Below are 27169 nucleotides of genomic sequence, written 5' to 3'. Positions count from 1 at the left end.
TTCTCCCCCAAATTCTTTGTCAAAGTCAAAACACACTTAATAAATCTTTATTCTTTTTTTATCCCTCCCCCTGAAATCAACAGTTTCTTCTAAAATTATACAGCATGGATGAAATTCTTCCTGTATAAACATAATCTAACAGAACCATGAATATCAGAGTGTTGAGACCAAGAGGGCACAAGTTCTTTTCAAAACAGTCTTTTTATTCAAAGTTGCTTCAGGCAGGGGTTCTTATCGAGTTCCAATAGTGACCTGCCACACTCTGATCAGGTTGTCGGTGTAGCCAGCAAACAGGGTCTGTTAAGAAACAAGGGACAGAAGTTAACACCAATTATCAAAATTCTCACAGCTCATTAAAAGTCTTAGTGTTTTAAATGCCCCTCATATTTGCAGGACTGTCAGCAGTAGACATCAGAGTTAAAAGTGAATGGGTATAATCAGTGGGGATTACAAGACTAAAACCACCAACTTATGGGATAGACAAGTTGGCTTTAGTGTCCTACAGAGTTTAGCATCTTTTACCTGTCCATCAGCAGACCATGCCAGGGAAGTACACTGTGGGGGTTCAGCCTTGCTGTTTGTGCTGATCACTTCCTGTCTCAGCTCATCCACAATGATCTTGCCCTCCAGATCCTGATTGAGAGAACAGAAATGGTGTGTAAGTAAATGAGAAAAGGACTGCTGGTCAAGGAAAAAAAAACAAAAACAAATGTGAGCTCAGAAACAGCCTCTGATATCATCAAACAATACAGTTAACATTAAAAGTTTCATCACAGCTCTCAATACTGCATCATTCTCTTTTTTTTTTTTTTTAAAACATTTTTTAACAAAGCCATACCCAGATCTTGATGCTGGGGCCAGTGGCAGCACACAGCCAGTAGCGGTTAGGGCTGAAGCAAAGGGCATTGATAATATCACCACTGTCCAGGGTGTAGAGGTGTTTGCCCTCATTCAGGTCCCACAGCATGGCCTGACCATCCTGAATTAACAAAGAGAATGTTTCAATAATCATATCCCAGCACTTTACAGGATGCTCAATAACAACCATTCTCAGACATTTTAAGGTATGACCTCCTCGGATGCAGGCATCACTCAGAAACAGCCTCTAGTGTCATCATTTTTTGAAAAACAGACTTAATGATTGTTTTGCATCATTGCCAACACCTGCAAGCCAGACTTCCAACTGTGTTCAACTGAATTCAGAACACACACACACAGTCTGTGGTGGTAAGATAATAAAAGTCTTACCTTTCCACCAGATGCGCACAGGGAGCCATCAGGAGAGACGGTGACTGTGTTCAGGTAGCCGGTGTGGCCAATGTGGTTGGTCTTCAGCTTGCAGTTGGCCAGGTTCCACACCTAGGAGCAAGGATAGTTAGCATCATATCCATTTTAATAAGACCACCATTATACACAACTATAGGCTTTATGCTTTTTATCACACAAAAAATCTCACTTAGAATATCGAATAATACATGCAAACATCTTTAAATCAGAGCAGGTAAGTATTTTGTTGAAAGGCAACTTAAAGGCAAAACCCGAGGAAAGTTTTACCTCCAAGAATCAAATAAAGGGGCCTCACATACCTTGACCATCTTGTCCCAGCCACAGGAGACAATAATGGGGTTGCTGCTATTGGGGGAGAAGCGAACGCAAGACACCCACTCAGTGTGACCTTCATCCTGCAAAATGAAGTAGAGAGATTCTAAAATAACAGTTTACTTTTGTTACGTTGCTCATTAACATTAAATGGTAAAAGGACTTGTACTTATATAGTGCTTTTACAGTCAGTTTGACCACTCAAAGCACTTTACACTACTTATCACATTCACCCATTCACACCCCAATAGGCACATCGGGAGGTAACATGGGGTAAAGTGTCTTGCCCAAGGACACTTCGATATGTAGTTAGTGGAAGCCTGGAATCGATCCCCCTACCTGCCAGTTGAAAGACGACTGCTCTTTACCTGAGCTACAGCCGCCCCAATTATCTACAGATATCTACAGATTTGTCTGACTACAGCATGTACAATCAGTTCAAATATTTATGCACGCTGAACATGACTGCCATGTACTGCTGACAGGTGAGAAGGATCATTTTAAAATCAGCTTAAAATGTAGTTGATATTAATTTAGTCCAAAACCAGCTTCAAAACTAAAAATGAATTTCCATCCATCAAATCTCCATCCTGCAACAACATGACAGCTACCTGAACAGGAGCATCAGTCAGCAGCTCACCTGAATGGTGTACTTGCAGACTCCAAGAGTGTTCCACAGCTTGATGGTCTTGTCTCGGGAGCCAGACACAATCTGGCGGTTATCAGCAGAGAAGGCCACGCTCAAAACATCCTTGGTGTGTCCAACGAATTGGCGGGTGGTGAGACCACTAGAAAATGTTACATTTTTGATCAACTCAACCATTTCTTCTTATCATCAAATGGAAATAAAGCATTGTTGTGTTTGACATCATGACATCAAACACAGCTACACACAAGAGTCGAGCAACATTTTCAGAGCCAGTTTGTTTACATTAAACTTGATGACTCTAGAAGTACATTTAATTACAAGAGCATGCATGATGTTGAATTATGATGACATTTTCAGTTGAAACTCAAGGCTTTAAAAACCTGCAGCATAGCTTAAAAAGCTCACCATTTCCCCCAAAAAATTGCTAAAAAATATATATTTTAGACGCTAATAGAAGCAGTGTGGATTTCAAGTTGCAAGAGTTGTCTATTTTTCCCAACCATGTTTGGTTGTATTAATTGTCTGCACTGAAGACATACAAACACAAAAATACACAACCCTAACTAACTGCTTAAAACTACAACAAAGACATAGTTCAATAAAGATGGTGAAAACAGTTATTAGGTTATGTTGAGTCATGGATCTCCTACAAACAAAAAGTTAAATTACATAAGGAGAAAATTAAAAAAAAAACCTATAACGGTTTCCAGAGTTGAAGGCCAATAGAAGTACAATCATTTTATTCTAACTTCTCCACCAACATACCTACCAAAAGTTTTTAATGTTTATCAAAGAAACTTTGCAGCCACACTGAGAAATAAATAGTTATGAGGCTTATTTAAAAAAAATCTGTTAACCGTCAACCCTTGGAACAGGAAATTTAACTAGCTGCCTATCAGGTTCAGGGCTACTCAATTCGGTCATACGAGGGCCATAATCCAGCAAGTTTCCCTAGGTATCTCTGCTTCAAAACACCTGAAACTAATTAAGCAGCACTATCAGCCTATGGAGTTCTGCACAATGACTCAATTTAAGTCAGGTGTGTTGAAGCAGGGATACATTGAAAACCTGCTGGATTGTGGTCCTCATAGGACCAAATTGAGTAACCCTGCCCTAGTGAACAGCAGCTAATGAATTAAATAACGGTTTCAGAGTGAGACACTGAAAAAACATCAAAAGAAAATAGATTGTGTTTGTTAATCAGACTCAACCCATTTATAGTTTGGAGGATAGCTTTATATATGGTGTAGCTCAGCTATGATTCAATTGGGGGTAAATGTTGGATTCACAAACTGCCATATTGGCAGTCATTTCAGGGACTAATGCTACATTAAATGGGAATTTGGAATCTGAAATCTTCTCAAGCTCAACTTCTACATTTACACATTATAGACAGTCTGTTATTAGTGGCAAGCTGTATGTTATTTTTAGCCTACTAATGTAGTGTTAAATCCAATTAAATAGGTATGCATCTCAAAGCACTTGTCAACAGAAAGCAAGAAAACCTGGAAACAGTTGCGTCTTCATCCCACTGAGTACATTAAATGGGCAGAGATGGTTTGAGAATCCAACTTTCTGGATAATGCAGAATAATCAACACTGATCCTCAAGAGTGGAGGTTCACGTTCTTTACAAACCAGCTACTCTTTGCCCTGTTTTTGAAAAATTATTACACATCAATGAAATGTTATGTTCTCTACAGACACCGCCAACATTTATCCAGCACTGCAACTTACGTGGTGAGGTCCCACAGTCGGAGGGTCCCGTCCCAGGCACCTGACAGGGCAAACTGTCCGTCTGAGGAGATGACAACATCACTTACAAAGTGAGAGTGGCCCTTCAGGGAGCGCTGGGGGATGCCGTAGTTGGTCTCATCGCGAGTCAGTTTCCACATGATGATGGACTTGTCTGCAAAAAAACAGAAACCATAATGCAATTGAAGGAGAGGAGGTAATGAAACGTCTGCAAGTTGGGTTAGCAATAAGCCATTACACGTCAAGCCTGTTAAATATTTGGCCAGAAATCATACAATGTGTACTCGCCACTTATTACTAATAACGCTGACTGATAAGTGTTAAGTCACTGTTAAATATGTTATACCGCGTGTCACAACACAAAGTGGATAACTTTCATTTAGGGATGACGCCTGTTAGCATGGGCTTTAGCTAGCTCAAATCTATTTAGGCTTTAAATATTAAGTGTTTGAACCGTATAAATCGATTAAATGGTTGTAAATATTGCGCAGCTGCCCTGCACCACGGCTGCACTTTGTTTAACATTACTAGAACATTAGCTAGCTGGTCAATGCTAACTGTAGCCATGTTGGCAGAGCCGGCGGGGGAAGCCTCACCTCGGGACGCCGACAGAATCATGTCGGGGTACTGGGGCGTAGTGGCGATCTGAGTGACCCATCCACTGTGACCCTTCAGGGTCCCCCTCACTGTCATCTGCTCGGTCATTTTGGCAAGGTTCGGTGGTGCCTTTTACAAGGATGGATTCGGATTTTTCACAGGTCCGGGCAAACCTAAGTCCTCATCGCATCTAGGCACGGAGGAAAAGGAAGTGCAGACCCGGATGCTAAAACTATGAGGGCGTGAGAGGCCCGCAAAGGATTCTGGGATATGTGGACTTCATTCGCGACGCCTTCAGGCATAACAAAATGCTCAACAAGTAACGTATAAAAATCGCTTTAAAAACATTCTGTTACAGGCATAACAAAGTTAAACAGTACAATTAAATAAACCTGTAAATACACAAGCATAGACAACAACTTCATTAGCCTGGATACAGATAGCATGTTATATAAACAGTTAAAAAACAAAACATAAAAAAACGACATAATTTAGAAAATAATCTGCCTCAGACATGTTCAGTGTTGCACTTGAACAAAAAAGATTCTTTGAGACTCACAATGGTGAAACGTAATAAACACGTCTCATTGTGTTTCATTCATCCAGGCACGATTAAACATTTTGATTCAGCCGTATTTTCATTAGTACGTTTGGGGAAAACGTAATGAAAAACTGACATGTCAGTTTTAATCTCTTCTTCATCTTCCTGTGTGTCTGCAGTAATTTCTATCTTCATTTTAGGTTACTCTAGTGTCTGTGTAGCTGTATATCCCTTTGCAGTCATTTTTCTGTCTATAGACAGAAAAATTATGCACCTGTTTGTTTTCATAATGTGTGAGTGTGTGCGTGTGTGTGTGTGTGTGTGTGGATTTTAAGCAGCTTGCATAGTCTTTTTGTGTATGGCTTCCAGAATTTCTATTTTTTATTTTGTCTAGTTTTTCTTTATTCTTTATTTATTTATTTTATTTTTATTGATTGATTGGTTGTAGCATAATCTTAATTGTTTGACTCTTTTTGGTCTGTTTGTTTTTCTTTACATTTGTTACCTCTAAAGAACTTATTAGGAGTCAAAAACGTACGTGTGCACATCCCCTGAATCAATATAATCGGCCGTGGTTTTGTGACTATTTCTATTGGTTTAGAGATTTTGCATTTGTTTTGTCTTGTTCTATGTCTCTTTAAAGTTGGTCCTTGCTATAAACAAATGTAATTTCTTGAACCAGAGGGCTTTGACAAGGCTCCTTCGACTTTTTGGGCCTTTGTACTTGGCAAGGGCTTTTTGTAATCAATTTATGAGTAATATGTACAGCATAGGCTGTTGAACAGGAGGTTTCTGAATACAGATTACTACCACATGAACTCCAAGAATTGCTTTTCTTATTTTAACATTAATATCTAAAATTATACTGTTGTAAAATTTAGTTGAGACATTTATGTGCTCATACCTCATAAGGATGATCAGCTGATTTTCTCCTTTCTGTCAAAGCTGTATGCTGTCCACTATTTAACCCTTTGATGCTAGTGTCCACTAGTGGACACCTATTCAAAAGCTGTTTAGATGGTATATTTGCAATACGGCCACTTCATTGGACATTATTGAGCCTTCCAATAAACTGCCACTCAGTATAGAACAAGAATTATATTATAAAATTTGATAAATATATACATGCCAAGTTTGCCTCAGTGATAAACAGGCCAATAAAATGATAGTTAAATATTTTTTAAGAATATTTATATAATGTAAATATATCATATTCATTCATTCCTTCATTCTATGAATATGTTATAGAATAGAAAAAAAATAAAAATCTAAATGTGTTAATCTAAATAAAAAGTAGAATATTAGAAATAAAGAAAATCATCACTGTACATGTCTGTGAAAGTAAAATATTGTAAGCAAAAAACTGGCTTTCTTTTTTATAAGAAAATAAAAAGAAAATAATGAATAAATATATCTGCTAATATCAAGCACAGTACAAATACTGTAACATGATGATATGGATCTGGTCAAGCCCTGTCAGTTGCTGATCTAGAAATCCACACCCCTTCTCGCAGTCTAACGTCAGCTGGTCCACAGACCAATTTTAAGTCTCGAGGGAACAGGGCTTTTAAAGCCGGGGCTTCCAGACTGTGGAAGTGTCTTTATACTGCTTTGATTCTGGTGTAACTTTTAAAAAGCAGCTAAAGATGCTTTTATTTAGGCAGGCTTTTAATTATGTAAGGACTTGCTCTGATGTTTTTAACTCTTTTTGTTTTATGCTATGTTTAATATTTATTCTCATTGCCTGTGTTTTTATGCACTTGTATTCATTGCTTTCATTCTTAGGTCTCTGTAGAGCCCTTTGTGGCTGTTAACCTGCATGTGAAAAGTACTATATAAATAAATTTCATCCAACTTTACTTCTAAAATATCATCAGTCTTTTGTCAATTTACTTTATTTAAACACTTCTATTATAAAAATATGAAAAGACACCATAAAACTAGAGAGTTTATTTCTATGTTTGACCAGATTTCATGTTTTACATATTTTGAACACGTAATTACAAAAATAGCTTAAATCTTTTACAACCAAATACACACAAACACAAAATAAAACAAACAAAAAACAACATTCTGACAAGGTCAAGCTAACACTGTGGTATAAGATTAGCTAACATATCAAACTCTAATCAGACACTGTGGCCATGAAATAACTCATTTCAGCCATAAAAATGGCACTGACAGAATCTGTAAAAGAAATAAACACATGATGTGATGTGACAGATAACCATCAGCTTACACTCAAATAATGTCAAAACTTTAATTAGGTTTAAAATTAAACTATCCTGCTTTCACATACAGTTCATAATGAATCTTGTTTAATTCAGTTTAATGATATGCAACATATTTTATACCTGTAACTTCATAAATGTGTCACTGAATATGTTTGATATTTGTTGCACTAATCTTTCTAAAGTCTATTTAAGTAAAAAAAAATGTTGTGCCACTGAAACAAAGTGTTTTGCAAGATGCGAGTAATGCAATATGGAAGATTTCAAATAAGAGTCGGTCTGTAGGTCACTACAACAAAATTTTTATGAAGATGAATTCAATGATCTAATTTTATTAGAAATAGAAAATATTTTGTGGTTGTCCAAATGGAAAACATTTAGCCGTCTGTATTTTGATGGGTATTGATCATGTTACGTTACAGCTCAGTGCCAAAAAAATGCGATTGCTTATATATCTTGTTAAACACTGATACTGAATATGTATTGTGCCTCATAAAATGATGACTTATAATCAAACTACAAAAACAGTGCAACTAACATTAGAGTTGAATACATAAAACATCAGCTTAATTTCCCATGAATCTACCCGTGTGTATGTTTATATTTAACCTTTTATGATCTCTGTCCTGCCTGCATGTAACCAAATATATGAGAGAGAAAATATTAAGTATTATATCAACACAGTTTAAACAATTAGTTTTTCTTATGTTTTGCTGTACTTTAAAAAGAAATTATTCCATCTGAGAAATGTATGACAAAGAATATAAGTCGCCTGATGACAAAAAGTTCATTTTTAACAAAAAAAAACAAAAAAACAACACACATACACACACAAAATGCCAAAAGACTGACACGTCAAAGGTGTGCTGCTTAACAAAAATGAAGAATGACCCCGAAGAAACAGCTGTTGCATGTATGTTTGATTGAAATGTCTTATTTTAGCATGTTAGTCCTTCAGCCCATTTCTAATATTGATTAAAAAATTTATCAAAAAGACACAACACACATTTAAGTCAGCAGCAAGAACTTCTACCGTTTTCCATTGAAACTGGAAGCAGTACCGGTAATTAAACATGCCTTCGTCTGTCATTAAAAACACAAAGATCAGTCAATATGAATTGGTTAAGGGCAGTTTGTGCCAAGGCAAATAATACTGATTCATCACAAATACTGTAAATGGTTCCTTCAGATCTGGCCTTCAGGGTTCACTTATGTATCCCACAATCAACACAATGCACAGGAATGCAAAATGTAACTGAAAAAAGAAAAGAATATAGCAAAATGAAATAAAACAACACACAGGTGTCCCGAATGGAAAAGACTCATAAAAAAGACTGCTTATTAAAATTAAAATAATTGTGTTGTTGTTTCAGGTTTCAATCTGGCACAAAAGTCACACATGCTGTCAGGATGCTAAACAACACTGGGTCTTGTTATGATCATGCACTAAATTTTACATCAGACTAAGAAAATAAATCATCATAACCTGTCCAATGTGGCTGCACAGTAAATCCTTCCTTATGTGCCAGGGACGTCAGTGGACTCCCAAATCATATCAACTGGTTATCAAGCCCATGCGCAACATCATCAGCAACAGGTTTGTTTTTCCCTCTGAAGTGAATGTGGAAACGCAGAGTTCTGTCGCCCCCTCCTGGAGAGTTTCCGTAACGGAGGATCTGAGTGTTCATTGTGTTGCAGAGGCACAGCATGGCCGGCTCTGCGTCAGAAAAGCCAAATCTGCCCTCTCATGCTTCCTGCAAGTCTGTGCGCTTTTCCTCCACTGGGCCTCGCTACCTCTCAGGGTTGAGAGAGACGCTTGCGTTTGAGCTTCTGCTTCGCCATTTCCTCCTTTTTTAGAAAACAGGGAGAAGACAAGAGAGCACTGACAACACACTCCGCCATCTAGCAAAAAAAAAAAAAAAAAAAAGTCCATCCATTCGTTCATCCATCCGTCCATAAGGCTGGATGGGTGCACGCACTGGCACACGTCCCATCAGCCTTTTCGTGGTTAAAACAAGTTAGACTTTGTTAGTGAGGCTCTTTTCTACTCCAGCACTGCCATGCGGACTGTCCTTCAAAGAGTCCCACTGCCAGTTCATGGCTGGTTCAAAACACTGGATCTTAGGTTAGCGTAGACTCAAAAATGTCCTTGTTCTCAAAATTTCAATATATTATATAATACGATTTTATAAAACAAAAACAAGGGAACAAAAAGTTGTTGGCAGAGTATTCAGTTGCAAAATATACCATATCAATATGTACAGACTCCATGCTGCTGGTTAGTGATCACTGCAATAAAGAAATAGTAAGGGCTAATTAGTGTTCAAGTATTACAATAAAATAAGCAGTAATTCATGCTTTAGCAGTACAAGCTCATAAACACTGCAATATACTTACAAAATGCTCCTGTGTTAAATCAGAGTCAATACATGGAAATTCAGCAGTGTTGATCTCAGTGTATTTTACTTTAATATTTCCTCACTGTAACCTCTGCTAACTGGTGGCTGCTTTAATAGTAATAATAATAAAAATAATACTAATAATAATAATAATAATAATCCACCTTTGCAATGATAGACTCACCTTGTGCCAGCAGCCTGGTATTGGTAGCCCATCGTGTCCCTGCAGGGTGAAAATGAAAGGAAATGTAAATGAGAAACACCTGCAAAGTGTGTTTAGAAGCTAAAAATATTAAAAAACATTTGTAAACAATTTATAATCTGTGAATTCTGTATTAAAGCACATATATAAAGTATATTTTGTGAATCACTTAATTAGATTGATAAAAAATTGTTTGCAGGAAAATGATTAAACTTAATATGTTTAAGATGATTTAAAGAGCCTATAAATATGTAATTATAGTTAAAAAAACAATTCAGAATGTAAAGAAATAGATTGATAGAAAGCTCAACTCATTTAATAGAGAAAAAAACATCTGCCATCCATCCGATGTCAACTATGACAACCGCTGCATTATTCTTGTTTTCCTAATGCAAGATACCATCAAGGATTCTACACAAAACTCCCTAATGCACCACTGAAAGTCTCAAAAATGGATTCAGATAGTCAAGACAAATCAAACTAAACTCAACTCAACTCAACTCCTAGGAACAGTTCTGCTAACCTTAGTGACTGGTCAGAGCTGAACAAGGTTAACAACACATTATTAACTGTTCAGTAACAGCTGCAGTAGATATTTTTGTACAGTTACAGACAAGCCATTTAAAGGACTTTGTTTTTTACATTTTGCTCCAAAAATAATAGTGTTAAACCACTTTATTTAAAGTCTGTTTTGTCTGTTTTGATAAACAGGACTTTGATTTTTTTCCTTTAAGATCTGAGGCATCTCTGAGATGCGTGTGGAGGTGCACTCACAAGATGCAGCAGGTCCCAATAAATACACAGTAAAGGAGTTCAAGCAACATCCCTCAGCTAACCCTGCCAACATGAAGGAGTAGATCCCGAATTTATGCATGCTGTTTTCATTAATCCCACTGTTTATTTTTTTCTTTTCTTTTTTTGTTCTTTTCTTTTCTCAAGCCCAGTTAGAACAATGTTAGTTTATTTAAACTTTTCTGTCTTCTCACATGAGGAAGACCTCATTTTATTGACTTGAGTACAGAGACAATTATCAGCCACAGACATCCAATGAAAGCTAAGGTGTTTCCTGTTTATTATCAGTGGAAACCTCTCCAGTGAATACTGTCAGAGAGGGGCAGCATGCACTTCAGAGTTTTATCAAGAAGAAGAAAGGAGGTAAACTGTTGGAACATAAAAGAAATGCAGAAGATGCAATGCAAGTAATTAAAGAGAAGTGCAGGAAGGAAAGAAAGATACTGTACCACAGGACAGGGGGCCTCAGGGCCAGAAGGAGGAAGAGGAGTTTCAAGGAAAGACAGTCCTTCCTTCACAGACAAACCTTTAGTTTCATCACAACCCTGTCAGTTACACATTTACAGAGATGAGGAAAAAACTCAGAGAAAGCAACAGAAACAATACTGAGAGTGAAACAGAGAACAGCGAAAACCAAAATATCTTTAAAGAGAAAAGTGACTGAACGTAAACAGTGGAGATAACATACCACAGGACAGGGCTGGTCCAAGCCTGGAGGACCTTGTTCTCCCTTTTGACCCTTCAGACCTCTCTTCCCTACTGTTCCCCTGTCACCCTGGCACATGAAGAAGGTAGAAGTTAGACATTAACAATCAGAAGTCAACAAATTACTGCAGGTGCAGTCTGTTTAGGCCTTGTAATAAAACCTCAATATAACTGCAAGGCCAGACAAGGTCCAAAATGTCCAAAATACTACAGAGTAACATGTGAAAGGCTAAGGAAGATAAACAAACCTGCATTTTTTTTTCTTTTCAGGAAGACACTTCATTCTGTGTTTTGGACTCACCTTTTCTCCTTTCTCCCCCCTATCACCCTTTTCTCCCGTCAGACCTGGAAAACCCTGGACACAGAAGCACACACAATTAATTACTGGCTGCAGATTAAACTTTGGCTTAATTAAAAATGGTACAACTAATAAAATCAATGTCTAAAGTCCCAATAAAAAAAACCCCCAAAACAAACAAACAACTCACATCTAACCCAGGCTCCCCTGATCTGCCCTATAAAGACACAAGTACAATTATTATTATTTTCATCAATAAATAAGCAGAGAAATGTAGAAAACATTGATAAAGATTATCATACTTTTTCTCCCTTGGCACCTGGAAGGCCCACTAACCCTTGAGACCCAGGTGGACCCTGGTGGCCATCCAGTCCCTGCAGTGAAAGCATGTAATCGTCACTGCATCAAAAACAAATTTCCCTGAGGACTCTCCAAAGGGATTAATAAAGTATTTCTATTCTAAATAATTCACTCTATAATAATAATAATAATAATAATAATAATAATGGCCTAGATGCCACTTACTTTGAGTCCAGGAGCACCAGCATCTCCCTTCTCTCCCTTCATCCCGAGTCCCGGTTCACCCTTTGTAGTGACAACACAGCAACATTAAGTACCAAATATGTCACACAGCCTCCACGATAAACCAGATTCAGGTCTTGCAGACTCACCTTCGGACCAGGCATCCCATGCAGCCCCTAAAACACATTACATGCCGTCAGTGTGTGACAGCTATGGGTGCAAAATTATTTGACTGTATAGATTTGGGTTTTGATGCAAATACTCACTGTGGATCCTGGGGACCCGGGTACTCCTGGAGGACCAGGTGGACCAGGTGGGCCTGGCTGGGAAATCATCTGAACCTGATCATTATTAAAAGAGTAAAACATGCAGAGGAAGCTTAGAAATGAAGTCCTGAGCAAAGACTATTGACCATTACTAATCATAGAAAAACAAAGCACATTGAATGCATTTTTTCTTGCAGTGTTTGGTTTAAAATGTTGTCTAGGATTATATAAAGTACACCCAATATATGCTATTTCCTTCTAAGCTGAGAGCAAATGGCTGCAGTGCTGTATACCAAGCTCTGGTGTGTTCATGTGGGACTTATACTGACCAGGTTGTCATCCAATCTGCAGTCACCTTTTTCCCCTTTCTGCCCATCAACTCCCTAACAAACAAACAGCAAGATTAGCTTTCACCTGTCACTGTTGGAAGCATCAGAAAAATATGGTGAATGTCACAACTTACAGCAGGTCCAGACAGACCCATCTCTCCCTTCTCTCCTCTCTCGCCAGGAGAGCCTGTTGCACCAGAGTCACCTTTGGGTCCCTAAAAGGTAAAGAATCAACAGGAAATTGCACATTGAGCATAATGAGGAGGAGCAGTGAAAAAGAAAGCAGCATTTTTAAGGTTAAAAAGTAGACACTAAGAAGAAGAAGATGAAAAAAAAGACATTTAAGCTGTTTGTGATTAATTTGTGTGTGTGTATGTGTTTTGTACCTTTCCTCCATCCACTCCTGCTGGTCCAGGTAAACCAAGTTCACCCTTACATAGGATAAAGAGGGAAGATTTGCTCACTACAGAGCTGTAACAGGTTTTTCTAAGAGATTTTGTTTGCATCCAAGGACCCAACCAGCCAGAATCAGTACCATATACTAGTATGAACAAGTTAGAGTTTAGAACAGCTTACCTTTTCCCCGGGGGGGCCTGGAGGTCCTGGTGGTCCAGGAGGCCCCTAAAGAGAAAACATAAAGAATATATGTAATCTTATTCAAAATTATTTATCTATTTTTAAACTTGCATTTCTTCTTCTTTTTCTTTATTTGGGGGCCAATTTAAGGGGTGAAACCAAACAACTACAAACACAAATCTAAACTTATTCAAATTAGGTTTAAAACCTTTTGTACAGACTAAAGCAGGATCCAATGGTCAAGACCATTCATGATGAGAGCTGTGAGTCTCAAAAAGTAATGTTTGGTAAACAAAACAAGGATGTGAATGCAGCTTTTAAGCTCCATAACAGTGAGGAAGAAGTAGTCATGTGACTCATCGTAATCATAAAAATACTGAAACTTTATCTGTTTTAACAGGATGAGTCATTTTTAGACATGTTGTATATGTATGCAGCTGTTTAATCTCATTGTTTGTAGCAGATGGAAGTAAAACTTCAACATATGGCCTGAACCTGCACAATATATTTCGCAATCTGAGCCTGACAGTAAACAAAGTTGATGACTTCTTTCATAACTACGTTAATCAAAACCAACTAGAAGCAATTTTATCTCAGAGATTGTAAAACAGTGCTGAATGCGGTTTGTGCTACACAATAGTCTGGAATCATCACTCATTCTGTTGATTGTTTTGATGAAGGATGAAGCAAAAAAGAACAAAATAGAGAAATAAAGTGTGACGGTGGCTGTAAGTAACAATGGATGATGAATCGCACGCACATGCATGCCATATATGTTCTGTATAGTCTTCTATGTGTGGCAGCCCTTTTAAATCACACTGCTCTACATCCACAATGTTACACTTGTTACTCCTCCCTCTGATGGCCTTGGCCATCTTGAAGTAATAGAAAGGGAAACCGTGTTGCCACTCAGAGGTGCTCAGCTTCCTTTCAATCCTGAACTTTTTATTTGTTCTTCATGAATGTCATGGAAACCAGAGACGTTTACGAACCACTACTTGGTCTGGGATCCTTCATCATTGGAAAGTAAGGGCTACCCATACAAATAATCACAGGAAAAACTGCAAAGGGAATAACAACAACAAACATCTCCGGCATTGTTTTACACCAAATTAATCACTATCTAACATTTCAGTGCTGATGAAATATGAAGAAATGCTTCTGACACAAATAAGTGTGTGGAAAAACACACAAGTTGGGTGGCCGATGGGTGAAAATGTTAATTTACAACACTGGCAGAGACCCTGTGTCTGACTTTGTGCTGACTGATTATGCTTCTGATAACATCTCAGGTTCGTGTTTTCACCGCCTGCTTTATAACTATATCAGGCTGTTGGCTGTAACTTTGCATGCAGAAGCTCATTTCAGATCAGGTCCAAGGGGACATGGTCCATACTTGCATTTAATCAAATGCACACTCCACTCTATTAGTAGTGTATGCTGTGATAAAATCAAGATCAAGTGTATGAGGGCAGGGCTGTGATTGGGGTTAAATAAAGAGTTTTTGTTGTTTGTTTCATTCAAATGCATTTGTGTACATTAACTGAATTATAAAGTACAACAAAAATAGCAGACAAGACTTGTGGAACAATGTTGTGTGGACAGATCAAAGTGGACATGTTTGATCATAATGTGCAGCACTACGTTTGGTCAAAACCTAAACACAGATACACACCACACACATCAGGACCTACGCCTCATATTAACTGTCAGCATGGTGGTGGAGAGGTGATGATTTGGCAATGTTTTCAGACCACAGGATCTTTATGCCTTGTAGTCAATGAGCAGACCACAAACTCATTTTCAGACAAAAATAACCCAGTCAAACACAGAAACAAATTTATAACAGAATTACTGAAAAGACTGAGAAATCTAGAGCTTGATCTGATTAAAAAGCTACAGCGAGACCTTAAGAGAGCTGTGCATAAACAAATGTCTGCAAAATTAAATGAACTGAAGCAACACTGTAACGAAGAGTAGACCAAAGTTATTCCACAATGATGTGAGAGAATGATGAAATGATAAAGAAAATGTATTTCTATGGGGAATACTTAGTTTTTCTAATACTGCATCTGCCCTACATTATGGCATAATTCATCAGGGATTGTATTTACTTCATTTGAAGACTTGACGAGGACCAAATTATTTCTTTTTATGTCTAAATGTTAGCATTGAAAGATGGTGTACTTTTTCATTACTTTACATAGCATCAAAACAATTCAGAACAATGTGTCAAATATTGTTGATTTTTCTGCACAATTGTCTCTTGAAGCAAAATGTCATCTGATATAAGAGCACAGCTGATCCACATTTACTGAGGCTGTACAAATGAATTTGCAAGAGACTGATAGAGTCAAGCTTTCAGCAATGCTCTTTAGATGTGGCCCCTAGTGTAACATGTGATACATCTGAAGTTTTAAGGTCTGGGCAGAGGGCATCCACAAAAACACACAGACCCGACAGTTGAAGCAGGTGTGATGTGCAGAGGAAACACACATGTTATGTGCTTATGCAAGTATGAGTACTGGTGTTAGTTACTGATCACATCAAAAACCATGCAGCAACAACAGTAGATTACCGAAACACTGATGGTGTTGATGGCCTGTCAAGCAGAAACGGCAACGTGTTTAAAAACAGTAGAAATGTGTTTCTTACCACACTGTCTTATCTGGATTCAGTTCGTATGATTTTTATTGTCACATTAAGTGCTAAATCTCATATGAAACATTTGACTGGTTTGTAAATGTGGTCTCATTAATATTTTAAAATCACTCACCTGGAAAGCATCTAGAAGTTTTCCATTAAAGTCGACAATGTCCGAAGAGCCTGCAGCGCCTTTTTCACCTGGATAACCCTGCAGATGATTAACAAAATCACTTAATCTAAACCAGTAGATATTAATTAGAAGAATATTTTCTCATAATAATAAAAAACATACCATGGACCCCTGTGGTCCTTGCTCTCCTATTTCTCCTTTGTCACCCTATGTGAAAAGTAAAAGCCACATCACTGTATAACTCCTTCAGTTATTAGACTTTACAATCATGTTCAGCAATTCAAAGTGCTCTACATAAAACATATTAAATGCGTTCAAACATAATGCACAGTTGCTTACAATAAAAAGGTAAAAAGAGAAAAAAGACAAACAATTTCATTAAATGAATCAAATACAGACGCAAACGGCACTGTTTTCATGTTTTACATACATGGTGTTTAGGAACTGAAGGCAGTCTTTAGGTTTTTAGTTTTAACTCTGGGGATGGAAAGCAAACGTGTTCCAGATGACCTGAGATGTCTGAAAGGTTTATAAAGCACCAGAAGATATGAAATGCAATTTGGACCTAAATCATTTTAAGGCTTTATAATCCAACAGCAGTATGTCAAAATCAGCTTTTTGACAGACAGGAATGTGTTTTTTAAGCTTTGTTGAGAAGCAAGCTGTGTGTCCGAAGGTCAGCAGCTAGAAAAATGACTGAAAAATAATTTGGGAATATAGAGATTGTGATAAGAGTGTATATTAATTTTTAAGGCCTTATTCATTGTATGGATAATTTTGGTCATGTTTTAAAGACTAGACGGAAAGGAAGTGCATTTCTAGCACCTGTTTGGTTTGCAAAAGTATTTAGCCCCTTTGTTGATCTTTTTTACTATGTGTAACAGACCTGAAATGAGTATTTATAGTTCTATATTTACCTTGCAGTCATTACTTTGAAGAGCCACCTTTTGCAAGCAATTATAGCTGCAAGTATCTGAGGGTATGTCTTTGTAAGCTCACCACATCTAGCCACTCGAATATTTATGTACTCTTCAAAGTAAAACTCCCCTGACTTGTTTAAGTTGGATGGGTTCGCTGGGGTACAGCAGATATTTTTCTGGCAATTCTTCTGTAAACCCCACCTTTGTGAAGTGTACGACTTTCACACCAGTCTCTGCTGTGGAGCTTTCCAACTTTTTCAGGGTTAATTTTGGCCTCTTGATTGTTTCTCTGATTAATGTCTTCCTTGCCCAGTCTGTGAGCTTTGTTAGACGTCCGTCTCTAGGCAGGCTTGTTGCGATGCCATATTCTGCCCTATTTATAATAATGGATTATGTGGTGCTCCATGGGACTCTTATCTGTACTTCTCCACAGCCTTGTTCCTGGCTTATTTGGAAAGTTCCTGGGTCTGCGTGATCTTACATGCTTGGGGGTTCTCCTTAATTGAGGCATGAGGACCATGGAACATTTCAGAATAGGTGTATATACTGATCATGTGACCCTTAGACTGCTCACAGGTGGACCTTATTTAACTAATTATATGTTTTCCAAGGGTAATTGTTAGCATCAATTTTATTTCAAGGGGTTCATTTCAAAGGGGGTGAAGAAATATGCACTCATCACTAAACAGTTTTATATTTTTCTTTTTGTTTGTATATAAAATTACTTTACAAGTATTTTGTTTTTCTTTTTTCACATTTAATTTCACCAAATTAGATTGTATTATCCCTAACTTAAAAAAGAAAGAAAAAAATCCCTAAATTACAGGTACTAACACAAGAAATTGCAAGCACGGCAAAAAGGTTGAATACTTTTGCAAGCCACTGTAGAAACATTAATTGCCTTCATAATATTCACTTCAAAGTCTTTTACCTTTAATCCTGGGAGTCCGTCCATGCCTCTTTCTCCTTTTTCGCCAATACCAGGTTCGCCCTGTTGCAGAAAATGATTAACATTCATAGTGTGTTTGTGGAAAGACATTTTGAAAGACATACTGAAAACACATGAAGCTGGGCTTTACTTTTGGTCCTGGAGAACCCTGGGGTCCTGGATAGCCGGGAACACCATCCTCCCCCTACCAACAGAAAACAATTCAATAAATATTAAAAAGTGCAAAGTGTGACTGAGTGTTTGATAGAAATTTAAGGTAATAAATAACAGATTAATAATCATACCGGTTTCCCTGGCAGTCCTTGTGGTCCCTGTTGTGACAGCATGAATATTAATAACATATTTAAAATTATTTTCACAGAAAAACAAAAAACCCCCAACTCCAACTGTGTGTGAAAAACACTCACCTCAACACCATTCTGACCTGGAAAACCCTGAGGAGGACAGAGGAAACTCATTTTTAGAGGCATTCAACCTCAGAGCGATATAAGATTTTGGCCACTAGATGTCATTGTTCAATAAGGCAACTCAAGAAATCCGTGGACTGTTTTCTTCTGAGCTTATTCCAAGCTAATGAAGTCAAGGACAAACCCAGATTAATGACTAAGGGTAAATAACAAATCTGGAAGCTTCCACACGGGCTGCAACAGGTTAGCAAAAAGACTTGCTGAGTATGAAAATGATTCCATACAAACTAAAAGCATTTGTATTTGAGAGTGTGAGCTACATGCTGTACTACGACCACAACACAGGTAGATCATTTATAAATGGTTCTTACGTTTTTTTTTAATCAAAACTAAACCGGTTTGAATAGTTTCTTGTTGACAGTGACATTATTTACCCTCAGTACTCTGCAGGCTACACTGTAGCCACTTCAACCACCTGCAGGTGAGGAGCAACCCTTGTTACTATGACAACATGTAGGGATATCTTTATACTGTGTCTTACTGGATGTGCTGAACAGGAGCTTTTCTAATAAGCACGACTGTGACTGAGATAAACAGGGTTGTCAGTTATTTTTGACTGAGCTGCTGTCTTGTTAAGTTAAATTTAGTAGTCTCATCTCATTTTAATTGTAAGTTGTTTTTATCAGAGTTTCCAAGTGAGATGTTACAGTCTGTCAATATCGTTCTAAAAATTAAAAAACTCACTCCTGTCGCACCAGCTGCAGCGTTCTCACTGAAAATTAGTGCATGCACCCTGGTGTTGTCTTCCCATCAGTGCTGATCGGAGCTGAACGTGAAAAATACCCACAACTGCTGCAGTCATTTAATGTGGGACTAGATGTCGAGCATCCAAAAGCACGATGTTAGAAGGTGTTAGACTTGCTTTTGTTTTGTTTTAACCAATTTAAAAATTATTTTTATTCTTACACATTTATTAAACCTTTATTTTAACCAGGGAAAACATTAAGAACAACTTCTTATCTATAATGTTGACCTAAATTCAGGTTTAGCTCATGTTGCTTTAAGACTTTATGCTGTGATGGATCAACTGATGGTCAAAACTGGGAACATGTGTGGAAGCTGCACATTCTGTGTTGTAGATGTGCCAAACTTGCTACTAGATAGGCTACTAGATCTTACATAACAATGTCATTAAGTAAAGAAGGACTTCAGAGAGTTTAGAGGCGGGATCTTATATTAGATAAAATAACTCCCTTTGGTGCGAACTTTGGGCTCTGATGAAAAGTCTGGGGTCTCTTTAGCATTAAATATGTGATTCATTATGTTTTTTCTTTTCATTTGATCATTCCCGTACCCATTCGTACCTAAAAGCTCTATGCTTTTTTTGTAGTCTTTGGCAGGAGATGAATGTGGAGCCCTGACCTGGAGTCTGTATATGATGAGCAATAAACCATAGATCCAAACAACATCAAACACAAACATTATTTCATTTCCACCTTCTTGTCACTGTCCATCTGTCCAACAGGGATTTGGCTCATTTAGATAAACAGACCTATCGTCTGTTTGTGGGGATCAGGTAGACATGTGCTTGAAATGGCTCTATATCTGGCATCTGCTATGAAGTCATCCATGGCAGACAGTTTAGCCTTTGTGCAGAAGTCACTGGTGTCTCTTGAGCATGCACACACACACACACACACACACACACATGCACTCTGTTATCAAGTAGTTGTGTTTACTTGATCCCTTGGTGCACTTTAAAAAACACCTATAAACTGGAGGTTATTAGCTTTCCAGTCAATCCTCATATTTTACAATAATGTGCTGGTATTATGAAGATGTTTCTCAGCTGGTTTTCCTCCTCTTGTGCTCAGTTTGCTCATACAAACTGTCATCCTGATCCCTTCACCTGCTATGTGGTCCTCTTTCATTTCCATCCTCCAACCCTTTTAACCTCTTTTCTCACCCCTCTTAACTCCTCCTCATCGTTTGATCTTTCTTTCACAGCAGCAGGATACAAATTACCGTTGCAAATAATTTTTAGCTCTGCTTTTATCTTGAGTGCAGAACAGAGTTGGATGAGGATCAGTTCAGGTGTCAAATGCATATATGCTTATAAACGCTACCAAAATTACACAACATGATGTTTGAAATTAGATGCTAGATGAAATATAGTGGGTGCATAGTTTTGCCCACATATTTAATTTATTAAAAATTAGCTGTCAATCATTCATTTCTTCCCATATTGCAAATATAAATGTCAAGTGTTCAAGGATACCCATGCTGGCAGGCTTACTCACTTTCTCCCCCTCAGCCCACTCAGACATCTGCCCACAACATGGAGCAGCTCCTAACACCACTTTGTTTTGCTGTTTTGGGTTTTGCAACGCCTTTAATCAACTTGAAGAGTACATTTGCAATCTGCTAGGTTACAAGATGGGCCCCTTCACTTCGACTCGTCTGTTTTTTGTCACATTCTGAACTGTTCTGGCTTTCTCTTTCGTTGGTTCAGTATAAGTTCTCCACTCACCCACATCGAAACCTGCATTTTTCACATGAAGCCCTTGCTGTCTAGCGCCAGATCAGAGTAACAGAGCAATTATTCCTTAACATAGATAAACAAAAACTTTAATATTTCTCTCTTCAGTTCAATAACCACAGCTTGAAGCTGCCAGCACATATGAACTTAACTCTGGGAGGCAGAAAGTTAATCCTAAGCAAGAGAAACCGCCACAGGCCAGGAGCACATCATTGTTTGGCGAGGCCGGCAAACTGCCCATGAACTTGCTGCAGTGCCATATCTGTTTCAGCAAACATGGCGACACAGTTGTGGTAGAAGGGTGGGAGAATGGGAGGTTGGGGGGGTGTTTTGGAGAACTTTGTGGCCGCTGACTTACACAAAACAGATGAGGCTTGCAGCAGAGTTGCTATTCTGGGAGCTTTTTAGGTAAGCCACAGCTTACTGGCAAACCCGGAAGAATGAGAGTATAGGTTCACTGTGAAGATCCTTACCCGCTTAATACATGTGTACCAAGATCCACACTTACACAAAGCACAGCCTTTATGGGTTCACCTCAGTTAGAGGGGGCAAGATTATAGGCAGACAGATATAAACAGCAGAGTAACTGTAACTAAAGGTGGGGGATGAGGTGTGTAAAGATGCTCTATTTTCTTACCGGTTCTCCTGCAGGACCACGAGGCCCATCCTTGCCTGTGTTCCCAGGGGGGCCACGAGGACCTGGTGGACCAGGGGGACCAGGAGGACCAGCAGGCCCAGCTTGCCCCTGATCACCCTGATGAAAGAGGAAAAAAATGATTTGCAAAAGCAATACATAATTAAAAAAAAACAAAAACAAAAAAAAAAAACAATTATTAGTCTTGGCTCAGCTGATCTGTGTCCATGCAAGCAAAAAAACAACTAATCTCTCAATCAGTGATTAAAGAAATTAAACAAAAAAGAGCTGCACTTTCATACAGCAAATAAGTTCAAATTCTCCCCAAACCTGCATAAACAAACACACTTACATAAAACTGATGTCTTAGAACTGCCAGATGAACAGTAATTTGACCTTTTATTACACTTGACTACTTTCCAGTCAGCCATGCTTGCTGTGATGAAGCGATGACTCTCAAAGTGGAGAGCACAACAAATCCTCACGACAGTACAAACATTAATGTAAACTGTGACAGAAATTACAAGACGTTGAAGCTTTAAACACTTTAACACTTCCCATCTAACAATAACAATCTGAGGAAGTTTCATGAATGAATTCAGCAGTCGTTCTGAACTGTGTTTATGGTCCGACTAATGAATGTAAATCTAAAATTGTAGCTCTGATCTACACCGTACCAAATTCTAAGATAATCATCAGTAGTTATTTGTCCACTATGTTAAACAGCTAATTAAAAACTCTGTAGCAAAGTGAACCAGGAGCTCCTGCAAAGTAGAGTAAGAACTGAAAGTCAGCCGAAATCCCCAAATCTTTAACTTTATTAATATGAGGCTTGTTTACTGTCTGTCTGTCATGAACACACTCATGCTGACTTATACAAACACACATGGAATATTAGATGTAAACAACCTGGTCTGTTAAATGAGTCATTTGTTTTCTGTTTTCTACAGGAAAAAAAAGACATTTACTGAAAAACCCAAACCTGATACTTTTTTTTCTATCTGGAGGCTACCACGCTTACATTTATACTGACCACAAACCATTTATGTCTATCTCCACCACTGCGGGAGATATACAACATCTTTGAATGTGCAGTAAGATGGCGACATTTCCTCTGTGTCCTCTCATCTCTACAGACATCTGGCGCATTATGGTTTGCTTTGTTGAGGCAAGCAGTATGGTGTGGACTGAAAACTTATTTACTTGCACCGATTATTATGTCTCTATTCAGCCTGGGCTTGAACTGTCATTTACAAACAAGGCTTTTCTATACTTCTTAAACATGAGAAATGGAAGTAATGAGAAACAAATATTTATTGAGCGTCTTCAGAAAAGTGTATAGCTCATCTTGGATGCTTTAGAAAACTAAATACATATAAATGCCTTTAATCAATGATAAACTTTAACAAAACAGTGGAAAAAAAAACTATAAAAAAAAAATCAAAAAACTGAATTTAATAAAGCACAACTATAAAAGAGGGGAAATGAAGCATGACAAAGAAAGGCTGGTTAAGGTGTTAAAAAGCAAACATGCCTGTTAGTCGAGGTCTACCTTCAGAAAGCGTCTCTGAAAGCTGCTGGACTGCTCTCCAGCGAGAAAGCCATGGTCATATCTGGGAAAAACCATCTATATTGCAACAGATGCACCAGTGACAAAAAGAAGAAAGAGAGAATAAAGGAAAAGAGTATTAGGAGAAAAAGAAGAAAGGACATAAAGCAGGTTTCTATGAGAGGGAGATGAGAAGGAGAAACCAGAAATCCCTGGTGAACCGAGAGTCCAAAGGTGAGGGAAAAAACTGCTGCAGGAAAACAAGTTACAGCAGAGCCTGAAGACAGAAGAAAAAACTGAAAAGAGGGGTGTTTTGGTCCTCTTTCTGCAGGAAAAGGGGAAAATTTGCTGTCTAACAGATAGTGATGGCTGCTTTGGAGGACTAAGGACCAAATCCTCAGGAGGGTACAAACCTTGACAATCTGATTACTGTATAGACTTGCATATGTGGTGTGGTTAGGAGGACCCTGAAGAGAGGAATGACAAAGGGAACAAATAAGTAGTTTATAAATGCTGCAGATTTACATAAAAATGCATAAAAAAAATGTAACTGCTCCCTGTGCCATTTTAAAAACTGTAACTTGGTCTCCCATTCAGACCTATTTTTAATTCTATATCTCTGTATGCATCTCCATTTAATGCCTTCCCATCCTTTCCAAACCAAACTGAGGTGGCTGGGTTCTTTACAGTCAACAGATATTAAGTGTGTCATGCTGAAAGGAGCAGAGTTTGTCCGCCGCCGCAGAGCTTGGAGCACTGTGCCGCCTCTCTGGTTGCGCTCCCACAAAAACAAATGGAAGGGAGGAAAGTATGGAGAGATTGGATGGTAAGAGTCTGAGAGGGGAGGGGGGAGAACAGCAGGGGGCAAGAGGGAGAGAAAGAAGGAGAGCTGCCAGAGAAGTTTCTGTTAACAGCCTGTGGTGAGCGCTGAGACCGCGGACCCATCCGTTCTTTCTCCTTGCTTATGCACCCCTTCTCTACCCATTGTCACATTCACTCTTTCACGCCGTTCCCAGCACGAAGACCACATATATTCCTTAAGCATCTTATAACATATTGTGTTTATTTGCTTCTTTTTTACCTCATCCACATCCATATTTAGGTTGTCACTAAGAAAAACATCCATTCATCCTCTGACCTCTCATTGTTTTCCAATACCAATAACAATGTCCTCTGTATGGACTCGACAGTATGGATACTTGAGAACCTTAATAAAGATTCTTTGGAGCTGCAATTCAATAGATTTTATTTAGAGTCCAGATCTGCATCTGGTTCTTTTAAGCTGGAATCTTTAAACTTGATCATGTTTTAATATTGTCTTTCCCCACACTGGAGCTTTAGTTCTTGCATTTTATCTATTTTATTTTAGCCTTTTCTTTCTATTTTTGCTAATTAATTTTATTTAATTTAATCTGTGTTCTTTTTGATGCACTTGTATTGCTTTCTGCACCCTGCTGTAATGTTTTATGTAAAGCACCTTGAATAGTCTTGTACATGAAATGTGCTATACAAATAAATTTGCCTTACCTTGCCTTTGGAGCGAGGTGCCAAACTACAAATGACCTTTTGTCACATTACTTGGGAGGTTCTGTAACATCTGATTTTGTTTTAATACTCCTCTTATCCTGTCTTTGTAATGTGTCCTGGGACCAGAGTCTTACAAAGGTGTTGAAAATGATGGATTGACAGGAAGTCCCAGGTTGACAGAGATTCATGGCTGCTTCCTGTTTTCACATGTATTCTCTCATCCTACTGCTGAGTTCAGAGGTGAAACTGTACAATGATGACAAAAGGGGAAGGTGACAGCTAAGCTTAAACTGGAATGAACCTCCAGCTCCACATTGCACCACGTTCAGGTTAGCTCAGCCTTAAAGGACTAAAAGCTCACTGGTTCATAAAACAGAAGCATCCCTGAAAAGCAATAGTTATTTACTGACCTTTCTGGCCATATCTATGAAAATCTACACTGAAGATGAATTCAAAACCACAGTAGCTTTTAGAAGAGCAGGGTTTGTTTTGAACCAAGAATGTGTCTCTAGGCAATATTCTGGGGTTTCTGGGGGCTGCAGACTTATCCAAAGACATCAAAGCTGCAGAGGCTTCAGCCAAGTGCAATATTTACCATTTGGAAGAACTACGTGATGCAGAATGCCAAAAAGATTCAATTCTTGCACAAATTATTACCTCAAAATCTAAAAGGATAGGCAGGAAAATGAAATAGCTTATGCCTTGATAGGAATCAGGAATTCCTATCATATTTGTGAACCACATCATAAATATTTTTGCACTGGCAGCTTTGACAAATTTACACTCCATTTATGTTCTGTTATAAAACAATGGCCAACATGTTTCAGTCCAATACTCTCACACGCTGTAGTGCCAACAATGTCAGACTTTCAACTCTTATGTATGTACGTGTGCAGATCAAGCAGAGATTTTTTTTGTACATATGTCCTTTGTTTGTGATAAAGATGTTCATTTTGGAACTATAGTTATTTTAAACAAAGATAAATTGGTTTATGAGGAACATGATAGATCTTTAAAAACAAGGTCACGATGTAAATGATGACCAGCTGCATGCTGCAGTCCTGTGCTGACTTGGTGTAATGCATGGAATTTTAAAGCAATGCATGCTAGTTAGAAATCTTTCCCAATCTTTTGCAAGTGCCAGAAAACACCAGCATGTGGTATGGTATTAAAGCCCTGCAACAGCGAGGCAACAGGAGTCAGGGAGGATCAAGTCTTCATTGATTGGACGATGGCTTCATTGTCATGAATGATGTAAGATTTGGTTTTATCCTGATATCTGTGATCTTCCATGTTTTTGTCTCCTAATAAAGATATATTTTAATGAATACATTTTTCTGTCCACATACTAATCCCAACAGGAAGGCAGCAAGAGCATTAACGTTCAAGAGATTTTTAAACTGTTTTTAATTATTTTTCATCCTTGTGGTAATGTATTGAACAATAAAAAAAATATATTTCTCTCTAACAGCGTTGGACCAGCTGTATTCTCATGAGATCAGCTGCTGTTGTGAATCCACTCATGTAACTACAGTCTATTTGTACTCCACCTCTTATGTCTCTATTCACGATTCTCGGTGGTCATCAGGTCAGCACTCCTGAAGAAACTCTCAAATGTATATGTCGTTTTAACTGTCTTGTTTGGCTGCACCTTTGAAGGTGTGAATGAAGCAAGGCTTTGAAAGGCTTCCAAGGGAACTCAGCATTATTTTGCTTCTGAAACTCAACCTGTTTTTATTTAATGCCTGAAAATACATTTAGGATTATTATTGCAAACACATCATCAGTGAGGCCTTTCTGTGTGGAGTTTGCATGTTCTCCCGTGTATGCGTGGGATCTCTCCAGGTACTCCTACCATCCAAAGACATGCATGTTTAGTTAAATGGTCACTCTAAATATTTTTTTTCCTTTGTTAAAAATATTTTGTATACTTTGTATACCTTGCATGCAATTGCTTTGCACTATTGCATGTGTCACTTTACAATCCATAATTCAAAATAGTTGGGATGTGTAAAATCTTGACTTGAAAATCTCATTTTTTTTTTTTTATACATTGAGGCATACTATTTCATTGTTTTTTTTAATTTAGATTGCACACACCATGTCAGATGCTGTGGTTTTATTTTCCTAAGTTATCAATGAAAGTTTGTTATAATTAATGGTATAACAAAAAGTTTAATATACAAGTAAATCTGCCATGAATCCTTAAAAATATTTAAAACAGTTTTAAATTAGTTTTCTAACAGAATGATTTAAAAAAATAAAATTAATCATCACCAGTTTCCTTTCACATGTGTGGTTGGCACCTTAATAGGAAACGCATAAAATTGGAAGACAAAAGCATATAGCTAACAGAGTTTGGGTGTGTGGGTTTAAACCACAAACATTTCAGATTACCTCAGTACTTA

General features: G+C 38.0%; 2 protein-coding genes across 12 annotated transcripts in view; both read right to left on the bottom strand.

The window, feature by feature from the left end:
- Nucleotides 1-31: 31 nt before the first annotated feature.
- Nucleotides 32-4810, bottom strand: rack1 (receptor for activated C kinase 1). The gene is made up of 8 exons (XM_041989372.1): nt 4599-4810; nt 3985-4156; nt 2240-2387; nt 1587-1682; nt 1249-1359; nt 839-979; nt 523-633; nt 32-297 (listed from the first exon to the last, which is right to left on the bottom strand). Exons 1-8 carry the CDS (start codon nt 4705-4707, stop codon nt 232-234), a joined length of 954 nt encoding a protein of 317 aa, XP_041845306.1. The 5' UTR covers nt 4708-4810; the 3' UTR covers nt 32-231.
- Nucleotides 4811-7075: 2265 nt separating this feature from the next.
- The window catches only part of col23a1a (collagen type XXIII alpha 1 chain a), a 131570-nt gene continuing 111476 nt past the window's right edge, over nt 7076-27169 (bottom strand). For 2 of the 11 annotated variants that reach the window (XM_041991145.1, XM_041991149.1), the window contains 24 exons: nt 23648-23701; nt 21689-21805; nt 18513-18539; nt 18390-18416; nt 18236-18289; nt 18088-18147; nt 16399-16443; nt 16237-16314; nt 16039-16062; nt 13461-13505; nt 13271-13315; nt 13019-13099; nt 12885-12938; nt 12556-12630; nt 12439-12465; nt 12293-12352; nt 12070-12141; nt 11958-11984; nt 11771-11824; nt 11453-11539; nt 11214-11309; nt 9955-9993; nt 9769-9777; nt 7076-9219 (listed from right to left, as the gene is read on the bottom strand). In XM_041991145.1, the coding sequence (XP_041847079.1) occupies nt 9169-9219; nt 9769-9777; nt 9955-9993; nt 11214-11309; nt 11453-11539; nt 11771-11824; nt 11958-11984; nt 12070-12141; nt 12293-12352; nt 12439-12465; nt 12556-12630; nt 12885-12938; nt 13019-13099; nt 13271-13315; nt 13461-13505; nt 16039-16062; nt 16237-16314; nt 16399-16443; nt 18088-18147; nt 18236-18289; nt 18390-18416; nt 18513-18539; nt 21689-21805; nt 23648-23701 (1308 nt within the window). In that variant the 3' untranslated portion in view covers nt 7076-9168. Of the gene's footprint in view, nt 9661-9768; nt 9778-9954; nt 9994-11213; nt 11310-11452; nt 11540-11770; nt 11825-11957; nt 11985-12069; nt 12142-12292; nt 12353-12438; nt 12466-12555; nt 12631-12884; nt 12939-13018; nt 13100-13270; nt 13316-13460; nt 13506-16038; nt 16063-16236; nt 16315-16398; nt 16444-18087; nt 18148-18235; nt 18290-18389; nt 18417-18512; nt 18540-21688; nt 21806-23237; nt 23313-23647; nt 23702-27169 lie in introns of all 11 variants that reach the window. The other 9 variants (XM_041991143.1, XM_041991147.1, XM_041991151.1 and 6 more) reach the window with 8 other exon arrangements.

The sequence above is a fragment of the Melanotaenia boesemani genome, chromosome 7 (assembly GCF_017639745.1).
Source record: "Melanotaenia boesemani isolate fMelBoe1 chromosome 7, fMelBoe1.pri, whole genome shotgun sequence".
In the NCBI taxonomy this organism is placed as follows: domain Eukaryota; kingdom Metazoa; phylum Chordata; class Actinopteri; order Atheriniformes; family Melanotaeniidae; genus Melanotaenia; species Melanotaenia boesemani.
Note: the sequence above shows the minus strand (reverse complement) of the source record. Positions and strands in the feature narration are given on the sequence as shown.